The sequence below is a fragment of the Heterodontus francisci genome, chromosome 3 (genome assembly GCF_036365525.1).
Source record: "Heterodontus francisci isolate sHetFra1 chromosome 3, sHetFra1.hap1, whole genome shotgun sequence".
NCBI lineage: Eukaryota > Metazoa > Chordata > Chondrichthyes > Heterodontiformes > Heterodontidae > Heterodontus > Heterodontus francisci.
Window position 1 is genome coordinate 70,308,346 of NC_090373.1, and position 21,919 is coordinate 70,330,264.

Consider the following 21,919-nt stretch of genomic DNA (forward strand, 5'->3'; position numbering starts at 1 on the left):
CAGTGCAAGGATCCCCTGTGGCCGTTCCCCTCAATAGTACGTATACCGTTTTGGATACGGTTGGGGGGGACGACCTACCAGAGGAAAGCCACAGTGGCCAGGTCTCTGGCACCGAGTCTGGCTCAGTGGCTTAGAAGGGAAGGGGGGAGAATAGGAAAGCGATAGTGATAGGAGATTCAATGGTTAGAGGAACAGACAGGAGATTCTGTGGTCGCGAACGAGACTCCCGGATGGTATGCTGCCTCCTGGGTGCCAGGGTCAGGGATGTCTCGGATCGAGTCTACAGGATTCTTAAGGGGGAGGGGGAGCAGCCAGAGGTCGTGGTATATATCGGTACCAATGATATAGCTAGGAAAAGGGATGAGGACCTGAAAAGCGAATATAGGGAGTTAGGTTGGAAGCTGAAAGGCAGGACGAGCAGAGTAGTAATCTCAGGATTGTTACCGGTGCCACGTGCTAGTGAGGCTAGAAACAGGGAGCGAGTGCAGCTGAACACGTGGCTACAGAACTGGTAATGCCATTGAATATCAAGGGGAGATGGTTAGATTCTCTCTTGTTTGAGATGATCATTGCCTGGCGTGGATGTTATCCCCTCACAATAAATGACAACATTGTATTAGCTTTCCAATTGCTGTGGATGATGTCCAGGTCTTGATGCATATGGACATAGGCTGCTTCAGTATCTGAGGAGTCACGAATGGTGCTGAACATTGCGCAATCATCAGCGAACATCCCCACTTCTGACCTTCTGATGGAGGGAAGGTCATTGATGAAGCAGCTGAAGATGATTGGGCCTAGGACACTATCCTGAGGAACTCCTGCAGTGATGTCCTGGCACTGAGATGATTGAACTCCAACAACCACAGCCATCTTCCTTTGTGCTAGGTATGACTCCAACCAGCGGAGAGTTTTCCCGCTGATTCCCATTGACTCCAGTTTTGCTAGGGCTCCTTGATGCCATACTCAGTCAAATGCTGCCTTGATGTCAAGAGCAGTCAATCTCACCTCACCTCTGGAGTTCAGCTCTTTTGCCCATGTTTGGACCAAGGCTGTAATGAGATCAGGAGCTGAGTGGCCCTGGCAGAACCTAAACTGAGCATCAGTGAGCAGGTTATTGCTGAGCAAGTGTTGCTTGATAGCACTGTCGATGATCCCTTCCATCACTTTGCTGGTAATCAAGAGTAAAATGATAGGGCAGTAATTGGCTGGGTTGTATTCGTCCTACGTTTTCTGCACAGGGCATACCTGGGCAATTTTCCACATTGCCAGGTAGATTCCAGTGTTGTAGCTGTACTGGAACAGCTTGGCTAGGAGTGCAGCTAGTTCTGCAGCACAGGTCTTCAGTACTAGTGCCAGAATGATGTCAGGACCATAGCCTTTGCAGTATCCAGTGCCTTCAGATGTTTCTTGATATCATGTGGAATGAATCAGATTGGCTGAAGACTGACATCTGTGATGCTGGGGACCTCAGGAAGAAGCCGAGATTAATCATCCACTTGGTACTTTTGGCTGAAGATGGATGCAAATGTTTCAGCCTTGTCTTTTGTCATTGAGAATGGGCATATTTGTGGAGCCACTTCCTCCAGTTAGATGTTTAATTGTCCACCACCAATCATGACTGGATGTGGCAGGACTGCAGAGCTTAGATCTGATCTGTTGGTTGTGGAATTGCTTAGCCCTGTCAATTGTATGCTGCTTCCACTGTTTGGCATGCAAGTAGTCCTGTGTTGTAGCTTCACCAGGTTGACATCTCATTTTTAGGTATGCCTGGTGCTGCTCCTGACATGTACTCCTACACTGTTCATTGAATCAGGGTTGGTCCCCCGGCTTTATGGTAATGGTAGAGTGGGGGATATGCCAACTCATGAAGTTACAGATTGTTGTTGAATACAATTCTGCTGCTGCTGATGGCCCATAGTGCCTCATGGATGCCCAGTTTTGAGTTACTGGATCTGTTCGAAATCTATCCCATTTAGCACAGTGGTTTTAATTTTCCAAAATACCTAGGTTCCTGGAAGATTCCATTAGATTGGAAAATAACCAATGTCACTCCTTTATTCAAAAAGGGAGGGAGACAGAAGGCAGGAAACTACAGATCAGTTCGTTTCACATCTGTCAGAGGGAAAATGTTGGAAGTTATTATTATAGCAGGGCACTTAGAAAAATTCAAGGTAATCAGGCAGAGTCAATATGGTTTTGTGAAAGGGAAATCATGTTTAACCAATTTATTGGAGCTCTTTGAAGAAGTAACATGTGCTGTGGATAATGGGGAACCGGTGGATGTGCTGTACTTAGATTTCCAGAAGACATTTGATAAGGTGCCACATTGCAGAAAATAAAAGTTCATGGTGTAAGAGGTAACATATTGGCATGGATAGAAGATTGGCTAGCTCACAGGAAACAGAGAGTAGGCATAAATGGTTCATTTTCTGGTTGGCATGATGTAACTAGTGGTGTGCCACAGGGATCAGTGCTGGGGCCTCAACTTCTTTCAATATATATAAATGACTTGGATGCAGGGACCGAAGGTATGGTTGCTAAATTTGTTAATGACACAAAGATAGGTAGGAAAGTAAGTTGTGAAGAGGACATAAGGAGGCTACAAAGGGATATAGATAGCTGAAGTCAGTGGGCAAAGATCTGCCAAATGGAATATAATGTGGCAAAATGTGAAATTGTCCATTTTGGCAGGAAGAATAAAAAAGCATATTATCTAAATGGTGGGAGATTGCAGAGTTCTGAGATTAGAATTAGAATTAGAATTAGAATATTACAGCGCAGTACAGGCCCTTCGGCCCTCGATGTTGCGCCGATCATCTGACCTACACTATTCCATTTACATCCATATGTCTATCCAATGACCACTTAAATGCCCTTAAAGTTGGCGAGTCTACTACTGTTGCAGGCAGGGCGTTCCACGCCCCTACTACTCTCTGCGTAAAGAGGGATCTGGGTGTCCTAGTGCATGAATCACAAAAGGTTAGTATGCAGGTACAGCATGTAATTAGGAAAGCTAATAAATGTTATAATTTAATATAAAAGTAGGGAGGTTATGCTTCAGTTATACAGGGCATTGGTGAGACCACATCTGGATACTGTGTACAGTATTGGTCTCCTTATTTAAGGAAGGATGTAAATGCATTGAAAGCAGTTCAGAGAAGGTTTACTAGACTAATACCTGGAATGGGCGAGCTGTCTTATAAGGAAAGGTTGGACTGGTTAGGCTTGTATCTGCTGAAGTTTAGAAGAGTAAGGGGCGACTTGATTGAAACACATAAGATTCTGAAGTGTCTTGATCGGATGGATGTGGAAAGGATGTTTCCTCTTGTGGGAGAATCTAGAACTAGGGGTCACTGTTTAAAAATAAGGGATCACCCATTTAAGACAGATGTGAGGAGAAATTTTTTCTCTCAGAGAGTCGTGAGTCTTTGGAACTCTCCTCCTCAAAAGGCAATGGAAGCAGAGTCTTTGAATATTTATAAGACAGAGGTAGATAGATTCTTGATAAGCAAGGTGGTGAAAGGCAGGAAAGTGAAGTTGAGGTAACAATCAGATCAGCCATGATCTTGTTGAATGCCAGAACAGGCTCAAGGAGCCGAGTGGCCTGCTGCTGCTCCTAATTCATATGTTCGTATGTAGTGCCACACAACATGATGGTGGGTACCCTCAATGTGAAGCCAGGACTCTGGCTCCACAAGGACTGTGCGGTGGTCACTCCTCCAATACTGTCATGGACAGATGCATCTGCGACAGGTGGATTGGTGAGGACGAGGTCAAGTAGGTTTTTCCCTCTTGTTGGTTCCCTCACCACCTGCCACAGACCCAGTCTAGCAGCAATGTCCTTTCGGACTTGGCCAGCTCAGTCAATAGTGGTGCTACTGAGCCACTCTTGGTGATGGACATTGAAGTCCCTCACTTAGAGTACATTTTGTGCCCTTGCTACCCTCAGTGCTTCTTCCAATTGGTGTTCAACATGGACAAGCACTGATTCAACAGCCGAGGTTGCAGGGTGGGGTAGGGGGTGGTGCTCAGCAGGAAGTTTCCTTGCCCATGTTTGATCTAATGCCATGAATCTTCATGGGGTCTGGAGTCAATGTTGAAGATTCCCAGGGCAACTTCTTCCCAATTCTATATCATCGTGCCGCCACCTCTGGTGGGTCTGTCCTGCCAGTGGGACAGAACATACCCAGGGATGGTGGTGTTGGGACATTGTCTGCGAGGTATAATTCCGTGTGTATGACTATGTCAGGCTGTTGCTTGACTAGTCTGTGGGTCAGCTCTCCCAATTTTAGCACAAGCCCCCAGATGTAAGTAAGGAGGACTTAGCAGGGTTGACAGGCATGTGTTTGCTATTGTCACTTCCAGTCATTCCTTTCTTAGGGGTTGTCACAGTTTTATACAACTGAGTAGCTTGCTTATTTGAGAGGGCAGTTAAGAGGCAACCACATTGCTGTGGACCACATAAGGACAGCGGTTTTCCTTCCCTAAAGGACATTAGTGAACTAGATGGGTTTTACAACAATCGACAATAGTTTCATGGTCATCGCTAGACTAGCTTTTAATTCCAGGTTTATTAATTGAATTCAAATTCCACCATCTGCCATGGTGGGATTCGAACCCATGCCAGAGCATAGGCCTGGGGCTCTGGGTTACTAGTCCAGTGATATTACCACTACGCCACCGCCTCCCCTGTGAGCAGCTCTGGCCTTGAAGGGAGTGCAGCCTATAATCACCATAATGATACCTGAACTCCAAGGGTTAAATTACGAGGCGAGAGTGCACAAACTAATGTTGTAGTCCTTGGAATTTAGATTAAGGGGCTAGTTGATTGAAGTTTTCAAAATATTAAGGGGGACAAATAGGATAAGTTGGAAAGAAACAATTTCCACTGGTTAGGGAGTCGAAGACTAGGGGCATTGTCTAAAAATTAAAGTCAGGTCTTTCAACAGTGAAATTAGGAAATGCTTTGACCCACAAAGCATGATAGAAGTTTGGAACTCTCTTCTGCAAACAACAGTTAATGTGGACATGCCATTGCCACCCACATGCCAAGAACAAATCTTTAAAAAAATGTCTGAAAACTGTGAGTTTTACTCCTCCTGGAGGTCATATCAAATTATAATTAAAAATGCTTGACTCTGTAAGAAGACATCATGACAGAAAGTAGTATGGTAGTATGTTATATTGGTGCTTAAAAGCATTATCTGTACAGTAAAAAAATGTAATTTTACACCTGCAATTCGCCATATAGCAAAGACACAATTTCATGCTAGACCATGAAGGAGAATCCAACTGGAGATCAAAATGTTAATTTTATGAATTTTCACTCTTACTGCAGAGTTTTCCCTATTTGGAAAGCATTTTAGGAATTTGGGTGCATGGACAGTGAACAAAGCACCATTTCGGGATTGCAGATTTGTGAAAGGAACCCTAAAATGCTTTTTTATGAGGAGAAGGCAAAATCATCAATGAATCACCCTGGAGTAAAAACAAGAAATGCTGGAATCACTCAGCAGGTCTGGCAGCATCTGTGGAAAGAGAAGCAGAGTTAACGTTTCGGGTCAGTGACCCTTCATCGGAACTGATAAATATTAGAAATGTCACAGGTTATAAGCAAGTGAGGTGGGGGTAGGGCAAGAGATAACAAAGGAGGTCTAGATTGGACCAGGCCACATAGCTGACCAAAAGGTCACAGAGCAAAGGCAAACAATATGTTAATGGTGTGAAAAGACAAAGCATTAGTACAGATTAGGTGTAAATACACTGAATATTGAACAGCAGCAAGTGCAAACCTGAAAAAAAACATTGGGTAAGCAAACTGAACAAACAAAGATGAAATGAAATAAATGCAAAAAAAAGATTGTAAAAAATGTAAAAAAGAATGTTAAAAAAGGAAGAAAAAATAACTAAAAATGAAAGTAAAATGGGGGGCTGTCATGCTCTGAAATTATTGAACTCAATGTTCAGTCCAGCAGGCTGTAGTGTGCCTAATCGATAAATGAGATGCTGTTCCTCCAGCTTGCGTTGATGTTCACTGGAACACTGCAGCAATCCCAGGACAGAGATGTGAGCATGAGAGCAGGGGGGAGTGTTGAAATGGCAAGCAAACAAGAAATGCTGGAATCACTCAGCAGGACAAGAAATGCTGGAATCACTCAGCAGGCCTGGAGCATTGCCACGCACCTCCCAGTTGTCATATAACTAACTTGAGCAAACGCTCTATTATAATATGATGCAGGAAGACCCAAGAGGACTGTTCAAGAGAAAGTACAGCTATAAATAGAGTCATCTGTACTCTGTTGTATAGTAAAGAATACAATACGTCTTTGCAGTGAATTGCTGCTTAAACAGGCCCACAATTCAAGACCTTTTTTTAATATAAACAGAATAGAATACTGTCTCATTGATTTAATACTACTGATTGCCACTGCTATGCCTCATATAAGCCCCCACACTTCAATGGCTTATCACACTTTAGAACATTCACTGTCATGGAATAAAATATCATACTGCTTTCTCATACACATAGAAGGGTTTTTCATTTGCAAACTGTTTGTTCACTTCTTAAATTTAAAGGTAATAGAAGCAACTTGGTTGTATAATTTTTGTTTCCATCAAAACAGCTGTGCTTATTTCAATTCAATCAGTATCACTGGTGGTATTGCTACTTGGCTCAACAAATGTTTTCTTTCTAAAATGGTGACAAACAGTCTATTGGGCTGAATGGTGCGTTGCTAAATCTGTAAAGCACGCATTTTTCAATCCATTTGGACATTAGAACCATGGTTTTATTTACAATGTAAACCTTTGTCAATTTATGTCACACTACCAATTCAGGGACAGTGAGTGAACACTCTCGTTAAAGTTATGAACTAAATATAACCCCAATGTGACTGCTAGCAACTATTTTCAGTAACAGGAGGTGTTATAGTCCAGAAAGACAGTTGGTGAAGGATGTAACTGGAGCCAATCTTTACACACTTTTATAAGCATTTACTTACACAGTTACAGAATACAAGCAAGCACCTCCTAACCCCAACAACTGCAGTTCAAGTTAATATCTATTTACAGAATTAATGTCCAGTTAATGCCCACCACCTGCCTACAATTAAACATAATTAATATACAACTAAGAGTAGGTAAATTCTCAAAAAGAATAAAGTAAGTGTATTCTAATAACTGTTTTATGCAGTAATCTGCTAAATATACCCACCTGTGCTACATCAAGTAGATAGATTTGCAGGAAGAATCCTATTGCGCTTCCAACCACCTCATATGGAACACCTCCAATTGCAAAACATAATATGCTGCATATAGTCAATTTTCTTGTTACTTTAGCCTAAAGCAGACAAATTTCATTATTATCATTATTGCTGTTACTACCTTTGAAAAACTGAAACAGTACGATTGTTATAAAGGATATACATCAATGGCCCAATGTGTAAATTAACTGCATTTTATGGTATTAAATCAGAGAGACCACGTTCAGTCCCCAACCTGTGCTAAGTAAGCTACTCGCAGCAGGGTTGATAGTGAGGAGAGAGCTCTAATTGTCCTCAACATCCCTGGACCACACCTGGAATGACATCTTTGCACCAACTGAGGATAGAATTCTAGCTAGTTGTGAACAACAACCCCATCCCACCCTACCTCTCAAGGCCAAATTATCCACCAACACTTGATGGCCAGGCATTTTTACCTGTAAAGGATAGAATCCACAGCTAGTTTTAGTCACACCTCAGGAAAGGGAAAGGGGTGACTGTCAGATATGAACCAGAAATGGAAAAAAATTCAAAAATTATGTCTCAAATATGGCAGCAAGATAGCTCAACTCCTCCAATCCAAGGGTGGTAAAACAATATAATCAATAAAATGGTATTCTCTTTGTAGATTTGTTATCAACAATTCCTGTGCAAAACAGCACTGCAGCTGAGCTCAGTAATTCAGCTGACATGATGGTATTTTCAACTGTTATAACCATGAGCAGAAAACACTGGAAGCAGCACAATGTTGATGGAAAGGGAAAAGGATAATAGGGATTGAAGTTATATGACATTGTGTAATGCTGCATGTCCCAGCTTCTACATCAAAGAGGAAGTCTCAACATCAGGACATATTTTCAGAAGTGTCAAATGATTACTCACATGATGTCTTAGAGTCACAGAGCAAGAAAGTGTAAGGCCTAGAAATATGGTGGCTCTACACTGGGTTTACAGACATAAAACAGATGCTTAAGAATCCCCAAGTAGATAGAACCATATGCAAATTGGGTGCTTAATGCCAACTTCAGGCCTCTTTGCCAAAGTGGGCTGTGAATTACCTACCGCATCATGCACCTTGCGTGCTGTGGTCAGTTTCTTCAGGCACTCAGCAGCTAAACGAGCATCTTAAGGGAAGAGGGAGAGGTAGAAAGGTTTTTTTTATTCATTCATGGGATGTGGGTGTCACTGGCGAGGCCAGCATTTATTGCCCATCCCTAATTGCCCTTGAGAAGGTGGTGGTGAGCTGCCTTCTTGACCCGCTGCAGTCCATGGGAGGTTTAGGGAGGGAATTCCAGAGCTTAGGGCGTAGACAATTACAACAGGGCTGCCTAATGGTGCAGTGATAGAGATCAAGGATGCACAAGAGGCAGAATTATAGGAGCACAGAGATCTCGGGGGTTATTGGGTTGGAAGGGAAGGCTTACAGATATAGGGAGGGGTGAGGCCTTGGAGAGATTTGAAAACAGAGATGAAAATTTTGAAATCCAGGCGTTGCTGGACTGGATGATGGGTGAACAGGATTTGAAGTTGGGAAATGCGCAGCGGAGTTTTGCATGAGCTTAAGAATATCTCGGATATATAACATAAATACTGAGTGGGACGGGAATTCTTATCATTGCAGCATGACCTGACATCTGACAGTTCCGATGAAGGGTCACTGCCCCGAAACGTTAACTCTGCTTCTCTTTCCACAGATGCTGCCAGACCTGCTGAGTGGTTCCAGCATTTCTTGTTTTTATTTCAGATTTCCAGCATCCGCAGTATTTTGCTTTTATATTATTATTATGACCTGACATCTGCCCTCTTTCCAAGCTGGCATTATCATTTTGATCAGGAAAGTGGTTTATTTAACAGTTGATCGCGTGTGTGCTTATTTCTCAGCTCCAGTGTACCACTGATGTGCCAGCTACAAAAATGACTCTGAATCTGTACTGATAACATACTGCTTCAGAGCTGGTTGCACAACATGTTGCGGTGCGAACTGTTTACGCATTCATCCCGGAGCAGGGCACCACCGCCTCACGAAACTCAACAAGTCACATTTTGCACCAGACCTTAGCACAGACACTACACAAATAAAAAGGAATTATGAAATGCTACTTCCAATATTACGTTTGAGGAAATATCGTCGTAATAGCCAGATATTCGATTTTTGGGGATGGATGAACATTTCATCCTCTGACCGCTCACCAATGCCGTTCAGAAAGCAGCACAGTTCCACAGGAGAGTTAAGTGATTATAAAGTAATCTCTCCGTTCTGAACAGTACATGTTAAGGAGAGATGCAAGTATGTGACATGGGTGCTGCCTTTTATGAGTTAGCATAATTATCTTTCTCCCTTAGAATTTCCAAAGTTTAGGCGCACGGAAAAGTTCTTTAATGCTTCGTTATTTTAACAAACATGTGCCTGAAATAATGATGGATTTGAAATTATACCGTATTACAAATGCAAGTCGTTGCTGTCATGCATAAGGGAGAATTTATCATCCCAAAAACTAAAATCTAAAAAGATACGCAATGCGTTCTCACACAATAAAGAGCAGATAAAGACCGATCAATTATTAATATTCTTGAAGATACTTATTCTCAGCCCCTGCTATTAGTACACATACAAGCTGCGCATTTTACTGACATATCTTGTGAGGGCTGACCTTTCGAAAACATAAAATAAATACCTTTTCCAATTGCGGATTGGCCTCACAGCTTATATGTTTTATTAACACGTATTTTGAACCTCCAGGCGCATCTTCCTCTCGGTGAGTCATTTCACTGGTTATCCGACTCCGCGGACTGCAATCGGTGGCGCTGTCCCACTGCCCCAGTCTGTTCGGCATCTCCGCCTGTTCAAAACAGCGGGCAGGCATCCGGCAACATCCAGAACACCGCAGGCAGACAAGCACTGTCCGCCTATTGTAGTAAACACTGTCCGTCTATACTATTCGCTGTCCGTCTATTAGAGAAAACACTGTTCAACAAAAAAGCTCACTGCTATTGTAGTAAACACCTTCCGTTTATAATACTGTCCACCTATTGTCGTAAACACTATTCATCTATAATACTCACTATCTGCGTATTGTAATACACACCTTCCATCTATAATACTCACTGTCCGCCTATTGTAGTAAACACTGTTCATTATGATCCTCACTGTCTGCCTATTGTAGTAAACACTGTCTGTAATATTCACTGTCAGCCTATTACAGTAAAAACTTTCCCACGGTCCGCCTATTAGCGAAAAAACTATCCATCTATAATACACACTGTCCACCTATTGTAGTAAACACTATTCATCTATAATACTCACTATCTGCGTATTGTAATACACACCTTCCATCTATAATACTCACTGTCTGCCTATTGTAGTAAGCACTGTCTGTAATATTCACTGTCAGCCTATTACAGTAAAAACTTTCCCACGGTCCGCCTATTAGCGAAAAAACTATCCATCTATAATACACACTGTCCACCTATTGTAGTAAACACTTTTCATCTATAATGCTCACTGTCTGCATATTGTAGTAAACACCGTCCATCAATAATACTCACTGTCCGCCTATTACAGTAAACACTGTCCGTCAATAACACTCATTGTCTGCATATTACAACTGTCAGGAAAGCCCCCACCTGCCAAGAATCAGAAAATGTAATTTCGCCACATGAACATTGATTTTAAATTATTGTTGGTGAAAAAAGAACTTGCTTTGAAAAGCAATTGTCAGAATTTGGCTGGAGAGAGATATTAGCATATCAACAGACATGTATTTCAAAGGACAAAGGAGCTATTCCCTGCTCCAATTTGATCCACAATGGACTTTTGATTACCAGATGTTGAAGCATTCCAGGTTAACTTACAAGATGGCCAAATACACAAACAGACGTGGTCAGACCAGTTTGGGTCACATGACTAACCGACTGCTGGAATTTTTTGAATTTGAACTTCCAACAAGGAATTTAAAATCAGAAGGCTGTTAGCTCCTGGACGGAGAACACCTCTCTCCTGTTTGCTCTCATCTAGCTCTCACCAGGTTCGGAAACCATTGAAGACATATGAACACCAAGAGAGAAAAGTCTCCTACAGTGAACAAGGTTTAAGAAGAATACTGAGCCCCAATGAAAAGTAAGAGCTGTCTACAACCAAGGACTCTACGGCAAGCTGGAAACAAAGAAACAGTAGCAAGAAACCCTCTTCTGATATTGCCTTAAACCTCTCCATTTTATTTTTCTCCTGCTCTTTTCTGTCTCCATTTGCATGCGCGTATCGAATATGCATGCTAGCATGGGGTGCGGCGTGTATCCGTAGGGCATTAACCGAATTAGAGTTTAAGTTTAAGGTTTAATAAATTTCACTTTTCTTCTTTAAACCTTCTGTTTATGTTCATTTCTTTGCCTTATAATTGGAAAGCTGTGAACAAGGATTCGTAAAGGGGGAGCTCAAAACACAGTGTGTTTAAAATTAAACCCTGTTACAATAAGACCAGGTGAAGACAGTGAAAGACCCCTTGATACCTTTCTCACCTGGTCGTAACACAGGAAACACTGTCCGTCAATAATATTTACAGTCCGCCTATTATTGAAAACACTGTCCGCCTATAATACTCACTGTCTGCCTATTGTAGTAAACACTGTCCGACTATAAGACTCATTGTTCGCCAATTGTAGTAAACAGTGTCTGTCTATAATACTCACTCTCGGCCTACTGTAAACACTGTCCGTCTAGAAAACTCACAGTCCGCCTATTATAGTAAACACTGTCCGTTTATAATACTCACTGTCTGCCTATTGTAGTAAACACCTCCATCTATAATACTCACTGTCCACCTATTACAGCAAACACTGTCCATTTATAATACTCACTGTATGCCTATTACAGTAAACACTGTCCGTCTACAATACTCACTGTCCGCCTATTATATTAAACACCTCCATCTATAATACTCACGGTCCGCCTATTACAGAAAACACCATCCATTTATAATACTCACTGTCCGCCTATTGTAGTGAACACTGTCCGTCTATAATAAGAACATAAGTACATAAGAATGAGGAGCAGGAGTAGGCAATTCAGCCCCTCGAGCCTGCTCCGCCATTCAATACGATCGTGGCTGATCTCATCTCGGCCTCAACTCCACTTTCCTGCCTGTTATCCATAACCCTTCAACCCATTACTAATTAAAAATCTGTCTATCTCCTCCTTAAATTTACTCAATATCCCAGCATCCACCGTACACTGGGGTAGTGAATTCCACAGACTCACGACCCTTTGAAAGAAGTGATTTCTCCTCATCTCTGTTTTAAATCTGATAACACTTATCTTAAAACTATGACCTCTCATTCTAGATTGCCCCACAAGAGGAGACATCCTCTCTACGTCTACTTTGTCAATCTCCTTAATCATCTTATATACTTCAATTAGATCTCCTCTCATTCTTCTAAATTCTAGAGAGTTAAGGCCGAAACTGCTCAATCTCTCTTCATAAGACAAACCCCTCATCTCTGGAATCAATCGAGTGAACCTCCTCTGAACTGCCTCCAATGCAACTGCATCCCTCCTCAAGTAAGGGGACCAAAACTGTACGCAATAATCCAGCTGTGGTCTCACTAATGCCTTGTACAGTTGCAGCAGCACTTCCCTACTTTTATACTCTATTCCTTCAGCAATAAGTGCCAAAATTCCATTTGCCTTCCTTATTACCTGCTGCACCTGCAAACCAGTTTTCTGCAATTCATGCACTAGGACACCCAGATCCCTCTGCACCAAAGCACTCTGAAGTTTCTCTTCATTTAAATAATAATTTGCCTTTCTATTCTTCTGACCAAAATGGATAACCTCACACTTATCCACGTTAAACTCCATTGCCAAATTTTGGCCCATTCACCTAGCCTATCCACATCCATTTGTAAATTTCTTATTTCTTTACTACAACTTATTATTCCACCTATTTTAGTGTCATCTGTAAATAGTTGGGGCCTGAGGACCGAACCCTGTGGCACCTCACTAGTTACATCTTGCCAACCAGAAAAAGACTAATTTATCCCAACTCTGTTAGTTAGCCAATCCTCTATCCAAGCTAATAAATTGCCCCTAACCCCATGTGATCTTACCTTGTGTATTAACCTTTTGTGCGGCACCTTATCAAATGCCTTAGTTTAGTTTAGTTTAGAGATACAGCACTGAAACAGGCCCTTCGGCCCACCGAGTCTGTGCCGACCATCAACCACCCATTTTTATACTAATCCTACACTAATCCCATATTCCTACCACATCCCCACCTATCCCTACCACCTACCTATACTAGGGACAATTTATAATGGTCAATTTACCTACCAACCTGCAAGTCTTTTGGCTTGTGGGAGGAAACCGGAGCACCCGGAGAAAACCCACGCAGACACAGGGAGAACTTGCAAACTCCACACAGGCAGTACCCAGAATTGAACCCGGGTCGCTGGAGCTGTGAGGCTGCGGTGCTAACCACTGCGCCACTGTGCCGCCTTCTGGAAGTCCAGATATACTACATCTAAAGGATCCCCATTATCCACTTTGCTTGTTACAGCTTCGAAGAACTCTAGCAAATTAGTCAAACACGGTTTACCCTTCATAAAACCATGCTGACTCTGATGGATTGCGTTTTGACTTTCTAAATGTCCTGTTATTAGTTCCTTAATAATGGATTCTAACGATTTTCCAACGACAGATGTTAAACTAACTGGTCTATAGTTTCCTACTTTCGGCCTCCCTCCCTTTTTGAATAAGGGCATTATATTAGCTTTTTTCCAATCCACTGGAACCTTTCCCACATCCAGGGAATTTTGGAATACTATAACCAATGGATCCACTATCTCCGCTGCCAGTTCCTTTAAGACCCTAGGATGTAGGCCATCAGGCACTGGGGACTTGTCTACCTTCAATCCTAATAGTTTACTCAGTAATTTTTCCCTAGTGATGATGATTGTTCTAAGTTCCTGCCTTTCTATAACCTTTGCATTATCTGTTACTATTGGGATAGTACTGGCGTTCACCACCGTGAAAACTGAGGCAAAATACTGATTTAGTGTCTCCGCCATTTCTGTGTTCCCCTCTATTAACTCCCCAGTCTCATCCTCCAAAGGACCAACATTCACTTTAGCTACTCTCTCACCTTTTATATACTTACAGAAGCTTTCGCTATCCGTTTTTATATTTTGCACTAGTTTTCTTTCATAATTTACCTTTGTTCTTTTTATTAATTTTTTAGTAACCCTATGTTGATCTTTAAAAGTTTCCCAATCTTCCAGCTTGCCACTGGCCTTTGCAATATGGTATGCCTTAGTTTTTGTCTTTATGTTATCCTTAACTTCGTTGCTTAGCCATGGATGTTTTTCCCCCCTCTTACAACCTTTCTTCCTCTCTGGAATATATTTTAGTTGGCAGGAATTGAATACCTCCTTAAACATCTGCCACTGCTCATCAACTGTCCTACCTTTTAGTCTTCCTGCCCAATCCACTAGGGCCAAATCTGTCCTCACGCCTATGTAATTACCTTTGTTTAACTCCAGAACGCTAGTGTGGGACTCCAGTTTCTCAACCTCAAACTAAATTTGAAATTCTAGCATGCTATGATCACTCTTCCCTAGAGGATCCTTAACGATGAGATCATTAACTAATCCCGCCTCATTACACAATACCAAATCTAGAATAGCCTGCTCCCTGGTTGGTTCCACAACATATGGCTCCAAAAAACAATCTCTAATACATTCAATGAACTCTCCCTCAAGGCTACCCTTGCCAATTTGATTAATCCAATCTATATGCATATTAAAATCACCCATGATTATTTCTGTACCTTTCTTACAAGCCCCCAGTATTTCCTGGTTTATACTGTGCCCCACTGCGGAGCTACTGTTTGGGGACTTATAGATTACTCTCACCAGGGACTTCTTTCCCTTGCTATTTCTTATTTCTGCCCAGACTGATTCTACGTCTTGCTCTCCAGTGCCTATATCGTTTCTCACTACAGCACTGATGTCTTCCTTTACTAACAAAGCTACAGCGCCTCCTTTTCCTTCCTGCCTATCCTTTCGAAATACTGAGTACCCTTGGATATTCAATTCCCAAAACTGGTTTCCCTGCAACCATGTCTTAGTAATCACCACTAACTCATATCCAGTCATCTCTATTTGCGCTGTTAACTCATTTATTTTATTCTGAATGCTTCGTACATTCAGATACAAAGCCTTTAAGTTTGTTCTATTATCAAATTTCTCTACACTTGCACGATTCCTTGGTGCAATATGACGTTCACACATTATGTCCCTTCCTTTTATTTTCTGGTAACAATCAGACTCATCACTAACCGCACTCCTACCTTCTTCTTTAACTTTGACTTCCTAATTTTCCACGCAACCGAACCCTACCCCTCACTATTTAGTTTAAACCCCTATCTACAGCCCTAGTTATGTGATTCGTCAGGACTCTGGTCCCAGCATGATTCAGGTGGAGCCCGTCCCATCGGAACAGCTCCCTCCTTCCCCAGTACTGGTGCCAATGTCCCACGAATTCAAACCCATTTTTCCCACACCAATCTTTGAGCCGCGCATTTACCTCTTTAATCTTAGTGATCCTGTGCCAATTTGTGTGTGGATCAAGTAGTAATCGGAGATTATTATCTTTTTGGTTCTGTTTTTTAATTTAGCCCCCAGCTGCTTATATTCCCTCAGCAGAACTTCTAACCTCGTTCTACCTATATCGTTGGTACCTACGTGGACCACGACAACTGGATCTTTCCCTTCCCATTCCAAGTTCCTCCAAGATGAGATATCCTGAACTCTGGGACCAGGTAGGCAACACAGCCTTCGGGATACTCGTTCCTGGCCACAGAGAACAGTGTCTATGCCCCTAACTATACTATTCCTGATTACAACTACATTTCCCTTTTCTCCCCCCACTTGAATGGCTCCCTGTACCATGGTGCTATGGTCAGTTTGCTCATCCTCCCTACAGTCCCTGCTCTCATCCACACAGGGAGCAAGAATCTCGAACCTGTTGGACAAGATCAAGGGCTGAGGCTCCTGCAACACTACTTCCTGGATCCCTCTACCTGCCTCACTCATAGTCACACCCCCCTGTCCCTGACCACTGGCCAAATTCAAGCTGGTTAATCTAAAGGGTGCGACTGTCTCCTGAAACACAGCGCCCAGGTAACTCTCCCCCTCCTTGATGTGTCGCAGTGTCCAAAGCTCAGACTCCAGCTCATCAACTCTGAGCCGGAGTTTCTCGAGCAACCAACACTTGCTACAGATGTGGTCACTCGGAACCACAATGGGGTCCACCAGCTCCCACACCATACAGGTGCAACACATCGCCTGGTTCTGCATCTCTATTTTATTTAATAAGATTTAAATTTGTTTTTTAAATTTCCGACTGGTCTTTAGTTTTTTTAATCCACTTTATTTTTTAGTTTATATACAAATAAATCGATCAAGTCTTACTCTATATTTAATTTCAATTAAATTAAGTTAAAAGCTTAGCTCTCTGTTTCCCTGCTCTCACTGTTGAATGTGACATCACCCTGATGTCACTTTTCGATTTTTTTTCCAGCTCTGCTCCTGCTGCTCCCATTGCGTTCCTCCCTCCCTCAGACTCTGGTTTGGCACTTTTTTTGAACCTCCGCTCCTCGGTCTGCGTTCCTCCCTCTCTATCTCAGACTCTGGTTTGGCACGCTTTTTTCAACCTTCGCTCCTCGGGCTGCGCTCCTCCCTCTCTCTCTCCGATTCAAAAGTTCACTGTCCGCCTATTACTGTAAACACCTCCATCTATAATACTCACTGTCCGCCTATTGTAGTAAACACTGTCCGTCTGTAATACTCACTGTCCGCCTATTGTAGCAAACACCGTCCGTCTATAATACTCACTGTCTGCCTATTGTAGTAAACAACATCCGTCTATAGTATTCACTGTCCGCTTAATGTAGCAAGCACCATCTGTGTATAATACGCATTGACGGCCTACTGTAGCAAACACTTTCCGTTTACAATACTCACTCACCGCCCATTATAGTAAACACCATCTGCCTACAATACCCACTGTCCGCCTATTGCAGAAAACACCGTTCATCTATAATACTCACTGTTCACCTACTGTAGCAAACACTTTCTGTTTATAATACTCACTGTCCGCCTGTTATAGTAAACACCGTCTGCCTGCCATACCTACAGTTCGCCTATTGCAGAAAACACTGCACCACTATAATACGCACAGTCCTTCTATTGTAGTAAACAACATCAATTTATAATACTCACTGTCCGCCTATTGTAGTGAACACTGTCCGTCTATAATATTCACTGTCCCCCACTGCAGGAAGAACTGGCCATTTATAATACTCGTTGTCCATCGATTACCGAGAACACCATCCGTTTATAGTACTCGCTGACTGCCTATTCTGGTAAACACTGTCCGTTTATAATGTTCACTGTCCTCATTGTAGGAAAAACTGTCTGTCAACAATACTCACTGTCCGCCTAGTACAGAAAACACCATCCATTTATCATACTCACTGTCCGCCTATTATAGTAAACAACATCCGAATACAATACCCACTGTTCGCCTATTGCAGTAAACACTGTTCATCTATAATACTCACTGTCTGCCTGCTATACTAATCACTGTCCATCTATAATACTCACTGTCCCCCATTGTAGTAAACACCATCCATTTATAATACTCACTGTCTGCCTATTATAGTAAACAACATCCGAATACAATACCCACTGTTTGCCTATTGCAGAAAACACTGTTCATCTATAATACTCACTGTCCCCCATTGTAGTAAACACCATCAATATATAATACTCACTGTCCGCCTACTGTAGCAAAAACCATCCATCAATAATACTCACTGTCCGCCTACTGTCTGCCTGTTATAGTAAACACCGTCTGTCTACCATACCTACTGTTAGCCTACTGCAGAAATCACTGCTCGTCTATAATATTCACAGTCCTTCTATTGCAGTAAACAACGTCCATTTATAATACTCACTGTCCGCCTATTGTCGTAAACGCTTTCCATCTATAATATTCACTGTCCCCCATTGTAGGAAAAACCGTCCGTTTATAATACTCACTGCCCATCTCTTACATTAAATACCGTCCGTCTAAAGTAGTCACTGTACGCGTAACGTTAGCAAACACCATCCATCTATAATACTCACCTCTGCCTATTGTAGTAAACACCATCCATTATAATACTCACTGTCCGCCAACTGTAGCAAAAACCATCCGTCTATAATACTCACTGTCCGCCTATTGTAGCAAACACCGTCCGTCTATAATACTCACTGTCTGCCTATTGTAGTAAACAACATCCGTCTATAGTATTCACTGTCCGCTTAATGTAGCAAGCACCATCTGTGTATAATACGCACTGACGGCCTACTGTAGCAAACACTTTCCGTTTACAATACTCACTCACCGCCCATTATAGTAAACACCATCTGCCTACAATACCCACTGTCCGCCTATTGCAGAAAACACCGTTCATCTATAATACTCACTGTTCACCTACTGTAGCAAACACTTTCTGTTTATAATACTCACTGTCCGCCTGTTATAGTAAACACCGTCTGCCTGCCATACCTACAGTTCGCCTATTGCAGAAAACACTGCACCACTATAATACGCACAGTCCTTCTATTGTAGTAAACACCATCCATTATAATACTCACTGTCCGCCAACTGTAGCAAAAACCATCCGTCTATAATACTCACTGTCCGCCTATTGTAGCAAACACCATCCATTATAATACTCACTGTCCGCCAGCTGTAGCAAAAACCATCCGTCTATAATACTCACTGTCCGCCTGTTGTAGTCAACAATGTGCGTCTATAATACTCACCGTCCGACTATTGTAGCAAACACCATCCATTATAATACTCAGTGTTCGGCAACTGTAGTAAGCAACATCCATCTATAATACTCACTGTCCGCCTACTGTAGCAAACACATTCCGTTTATAATACTCACTGTCCGCCTGTTATAGTAAACACGTCTATCTACCATTCCTACTGTTCGCCTATTGCAGAAAACACTGTTAGTCTATAATAATCACTGATTTTTATTGTAGTAAACACCGTCCGTCTATAATGTTCACTGCCCCCATTGTAGTAAAAACTGTCTGTCGATAATACTCACTGTCGGCCTATTACAGAAAACACCATCCATTTATAATACTCACTGTCCGCCTATTGTAGTAAACACTGTCCATCCATAATGCTCACTGGTCGCCTATTAGTGTAAACACCTCCATCTATAATACTCGCTGTCCGCTTATTACAGTAAATACCGTCAGTCTAAAATACTCACTGTCCGCTTACTGTAGCAAACACATCCGTCCATAATACTCACCTTCCGCCTATTGTCGTAAACACCATCCATGATAATATTCACTGTCCACCTATTGTAGCAAAAACCATCCATTTATAATATTCAGTGTCCGGCTTTTGCAGTAAACAACGTCCGTCTATAATACTCACTGCCCGCCAACTGTAGCAAAAACCATCTATCTATAACACTCACTGTCCGCTTATAGTAGTCAACAATGTCCGTCTATAATACTCACTGTCCGCCTCCTGTAGCAAAAGCCATCCGTCTATAATATTCACTGTTCGCCGATTGTAGTAAACAACGTCTGTCTATAATACTCACTGTCCACCTGCTATAGCAAACACTTTCTGTTTATAATACTCACTCTCCACATTTTATAGTAAACACTGTCTGTCTACAATACCCACTGTCCACCTATTGCAGAAAACACTATTCATTATTACTACTCAGTCCGCCTAGTGTAGTAACAGCATCCGTCTATAAAGTTCACTGTCTGCCTATTACTGTAAACACCTCCATCTATAATACTCACTGTCCACCTATTACAGGAAACACCGTCCATCTATAATGCTCACAGTCCGCCTATTACTGTAAACACCTCCATCTTTAATTCACACTGTCCGCCTATTGTAGTACACACTGTCCATCTAGACTGTTCACTGTCCTCAATGTAGGAAAAACTGTCTGTCTACGATACACGCTGTCCACCTCTTACAGAAAACACCATCCATTTATAATACTCACTGTCCTCCTATTACAGTAAACACTTGCGTCTATAATGCTCATAGTCCGCCTATCACAGTACGCCTCCATCTTTCATTCGCACTGTCCGCCAATTACAGAAAACATTGTCTGTCTATAATACTCACTGTCCGCCTATTGTAGTAAACACAGTCTGTCTATAATACGCACTGTCCGTTTATTACTGTAAGCACCTCCATATATAATACTCACTGTCCGCCTATTGCAGTAAACACCATCCGTCTATAATGCTCACTGCCCGCCTATTACTGTAACCACCTCCATCTATAATACTCACTGCTGGCCTATTACTGGAACCGCCTCCATTTATAATACTTACTGCCCGCTTATTACAGAAAACATTGTCTGTCTATAATACTCACTGTCCGCCTACTGTAGCAAAAACCAGCCGTCTATAATACTCACTGTCCGCCAAATGTAGTAAACGAGGTCGTCCATAATACTCACTGTCCGGATAAAGTAGAAAACACCAGCCGTCTATAATACTTGCTCTCTGCCTATTGTAGTAAACACCATCAATATATAATACTCACTGTCCGCCTACTGTAGCAAATACCATCAGTCTATAATACTCACTGTCCGCCTATTGTAGTAAACAACGTCCGTCTATAATACTCACAGTCTGCCTACTGTAGCAAAAAGCGTCCTTCTATAATAGTCACTGCCCGCCTATTGCAGTAAACAACATCCGTTTATAATACTCACTCTCCGCATTTTATAGTAAACACTGTCTGTCTACAATACCTACTGTCCACCTATTGCAGAAAACACTACTCATCTATACTACTCACTCACCGCCTATTGCAGTACATACTGTCAGTCTATAATACTCAGTGTCCGCTAATTGTAGTAAACACTGTCCATCTATAATACTCACTGTCCACCTACTGTAGCAAAAACCATCCGTCTACAATGCTCACTGTCCGCCAATTGTAGTAAACAAGATCCGTCTATAATACTCACTGTCCGCATAAAGTAGAAAACACCAGCCATCTATAATACTCACTGTCCGCTTACTGGAGCAAACACTACCAGTTTTTAATACTCACTGTCCGCCTATTGTAGTAAACAACGTCTGTCTATAATACTCACTGTCCACCTAAGGTAGCAAAAAGCGATCTTCTTTAAGAGTCAACGCCCGCCTATTTTAGTAAACACTGTTCAAAGAACAAAGAACAAAGAACAGTACAGCACAGGAACAGGCCATTCGGCCCTCCAAGCCTGTGCCGATCTTGATGCCTGCCGCAACTAAAACCTTCTGTATCCCTCTATTCCCATCCTATTCACGTATTTGTCAAGATGCCTCTTAAACGTCGCTATCGTACCTGCTTCCACCACCTCCCCCGGCAGCAAGTTCCAGGCACTCACCACCCTATGTGAAAAGAACTTGTCTCGCACATCCCCTCTAAATTTTGCCCATCGCACCTTAAACCTATGTCCCCTAGTAACTGACTCGTCCACCCTGGGAAAAAGCTTCTGACTATCCACTCTGTCCATGCTGCTCATAACTTTGTAAACCTCTATCATGTCGCCCCTCCA

General features: G+C 42.2%; 1 protein-coding gene across 1 annotated transcript in view; it reads right to left on the minus strand.

Moving 5' to 3' along the window:
- mfsd2b (MFSD2 lysolipid transporter B, sphingolipid) overlaps nt 1-15,545 on the minus strand; it is a 137,243-nt gene extending 121,698 nt beyond the window's left edge. Inside the window, exons 1-7 of the mRNA XM_068028543.1 lie at nt 15,327-15,545; nt 12,245-12,274; nt 9,938-10,102; nt 9,664-9,721; nt 8,325-8,386; nt 7,646-7,699; nt 7,214-7,339 (exon numbers count right to left, since the gene is read on the minus strand). Of these exons, the coding sequence (XP_067884644.1) occupies nt 7,214-7,339; nt 7,646-7,699; nt 8,325-8,386; nt 9,664-9,721; nt 9,938-10,102; nt 12,245-12,274; nt 15,327-15,545 (714 nt within the window). The remainder of the gene's footprint in view (nt 1-7,213; nt 7,340-7,645; nt 7,700-8,324; nt 8,387-9,663; nt 9,722-9,937; nt 10,103-12,244; nt 12,275-15,326) is intronic.
- Nucleotides 15,546-21,919: the final 6,374 nt, after the last annotated feature.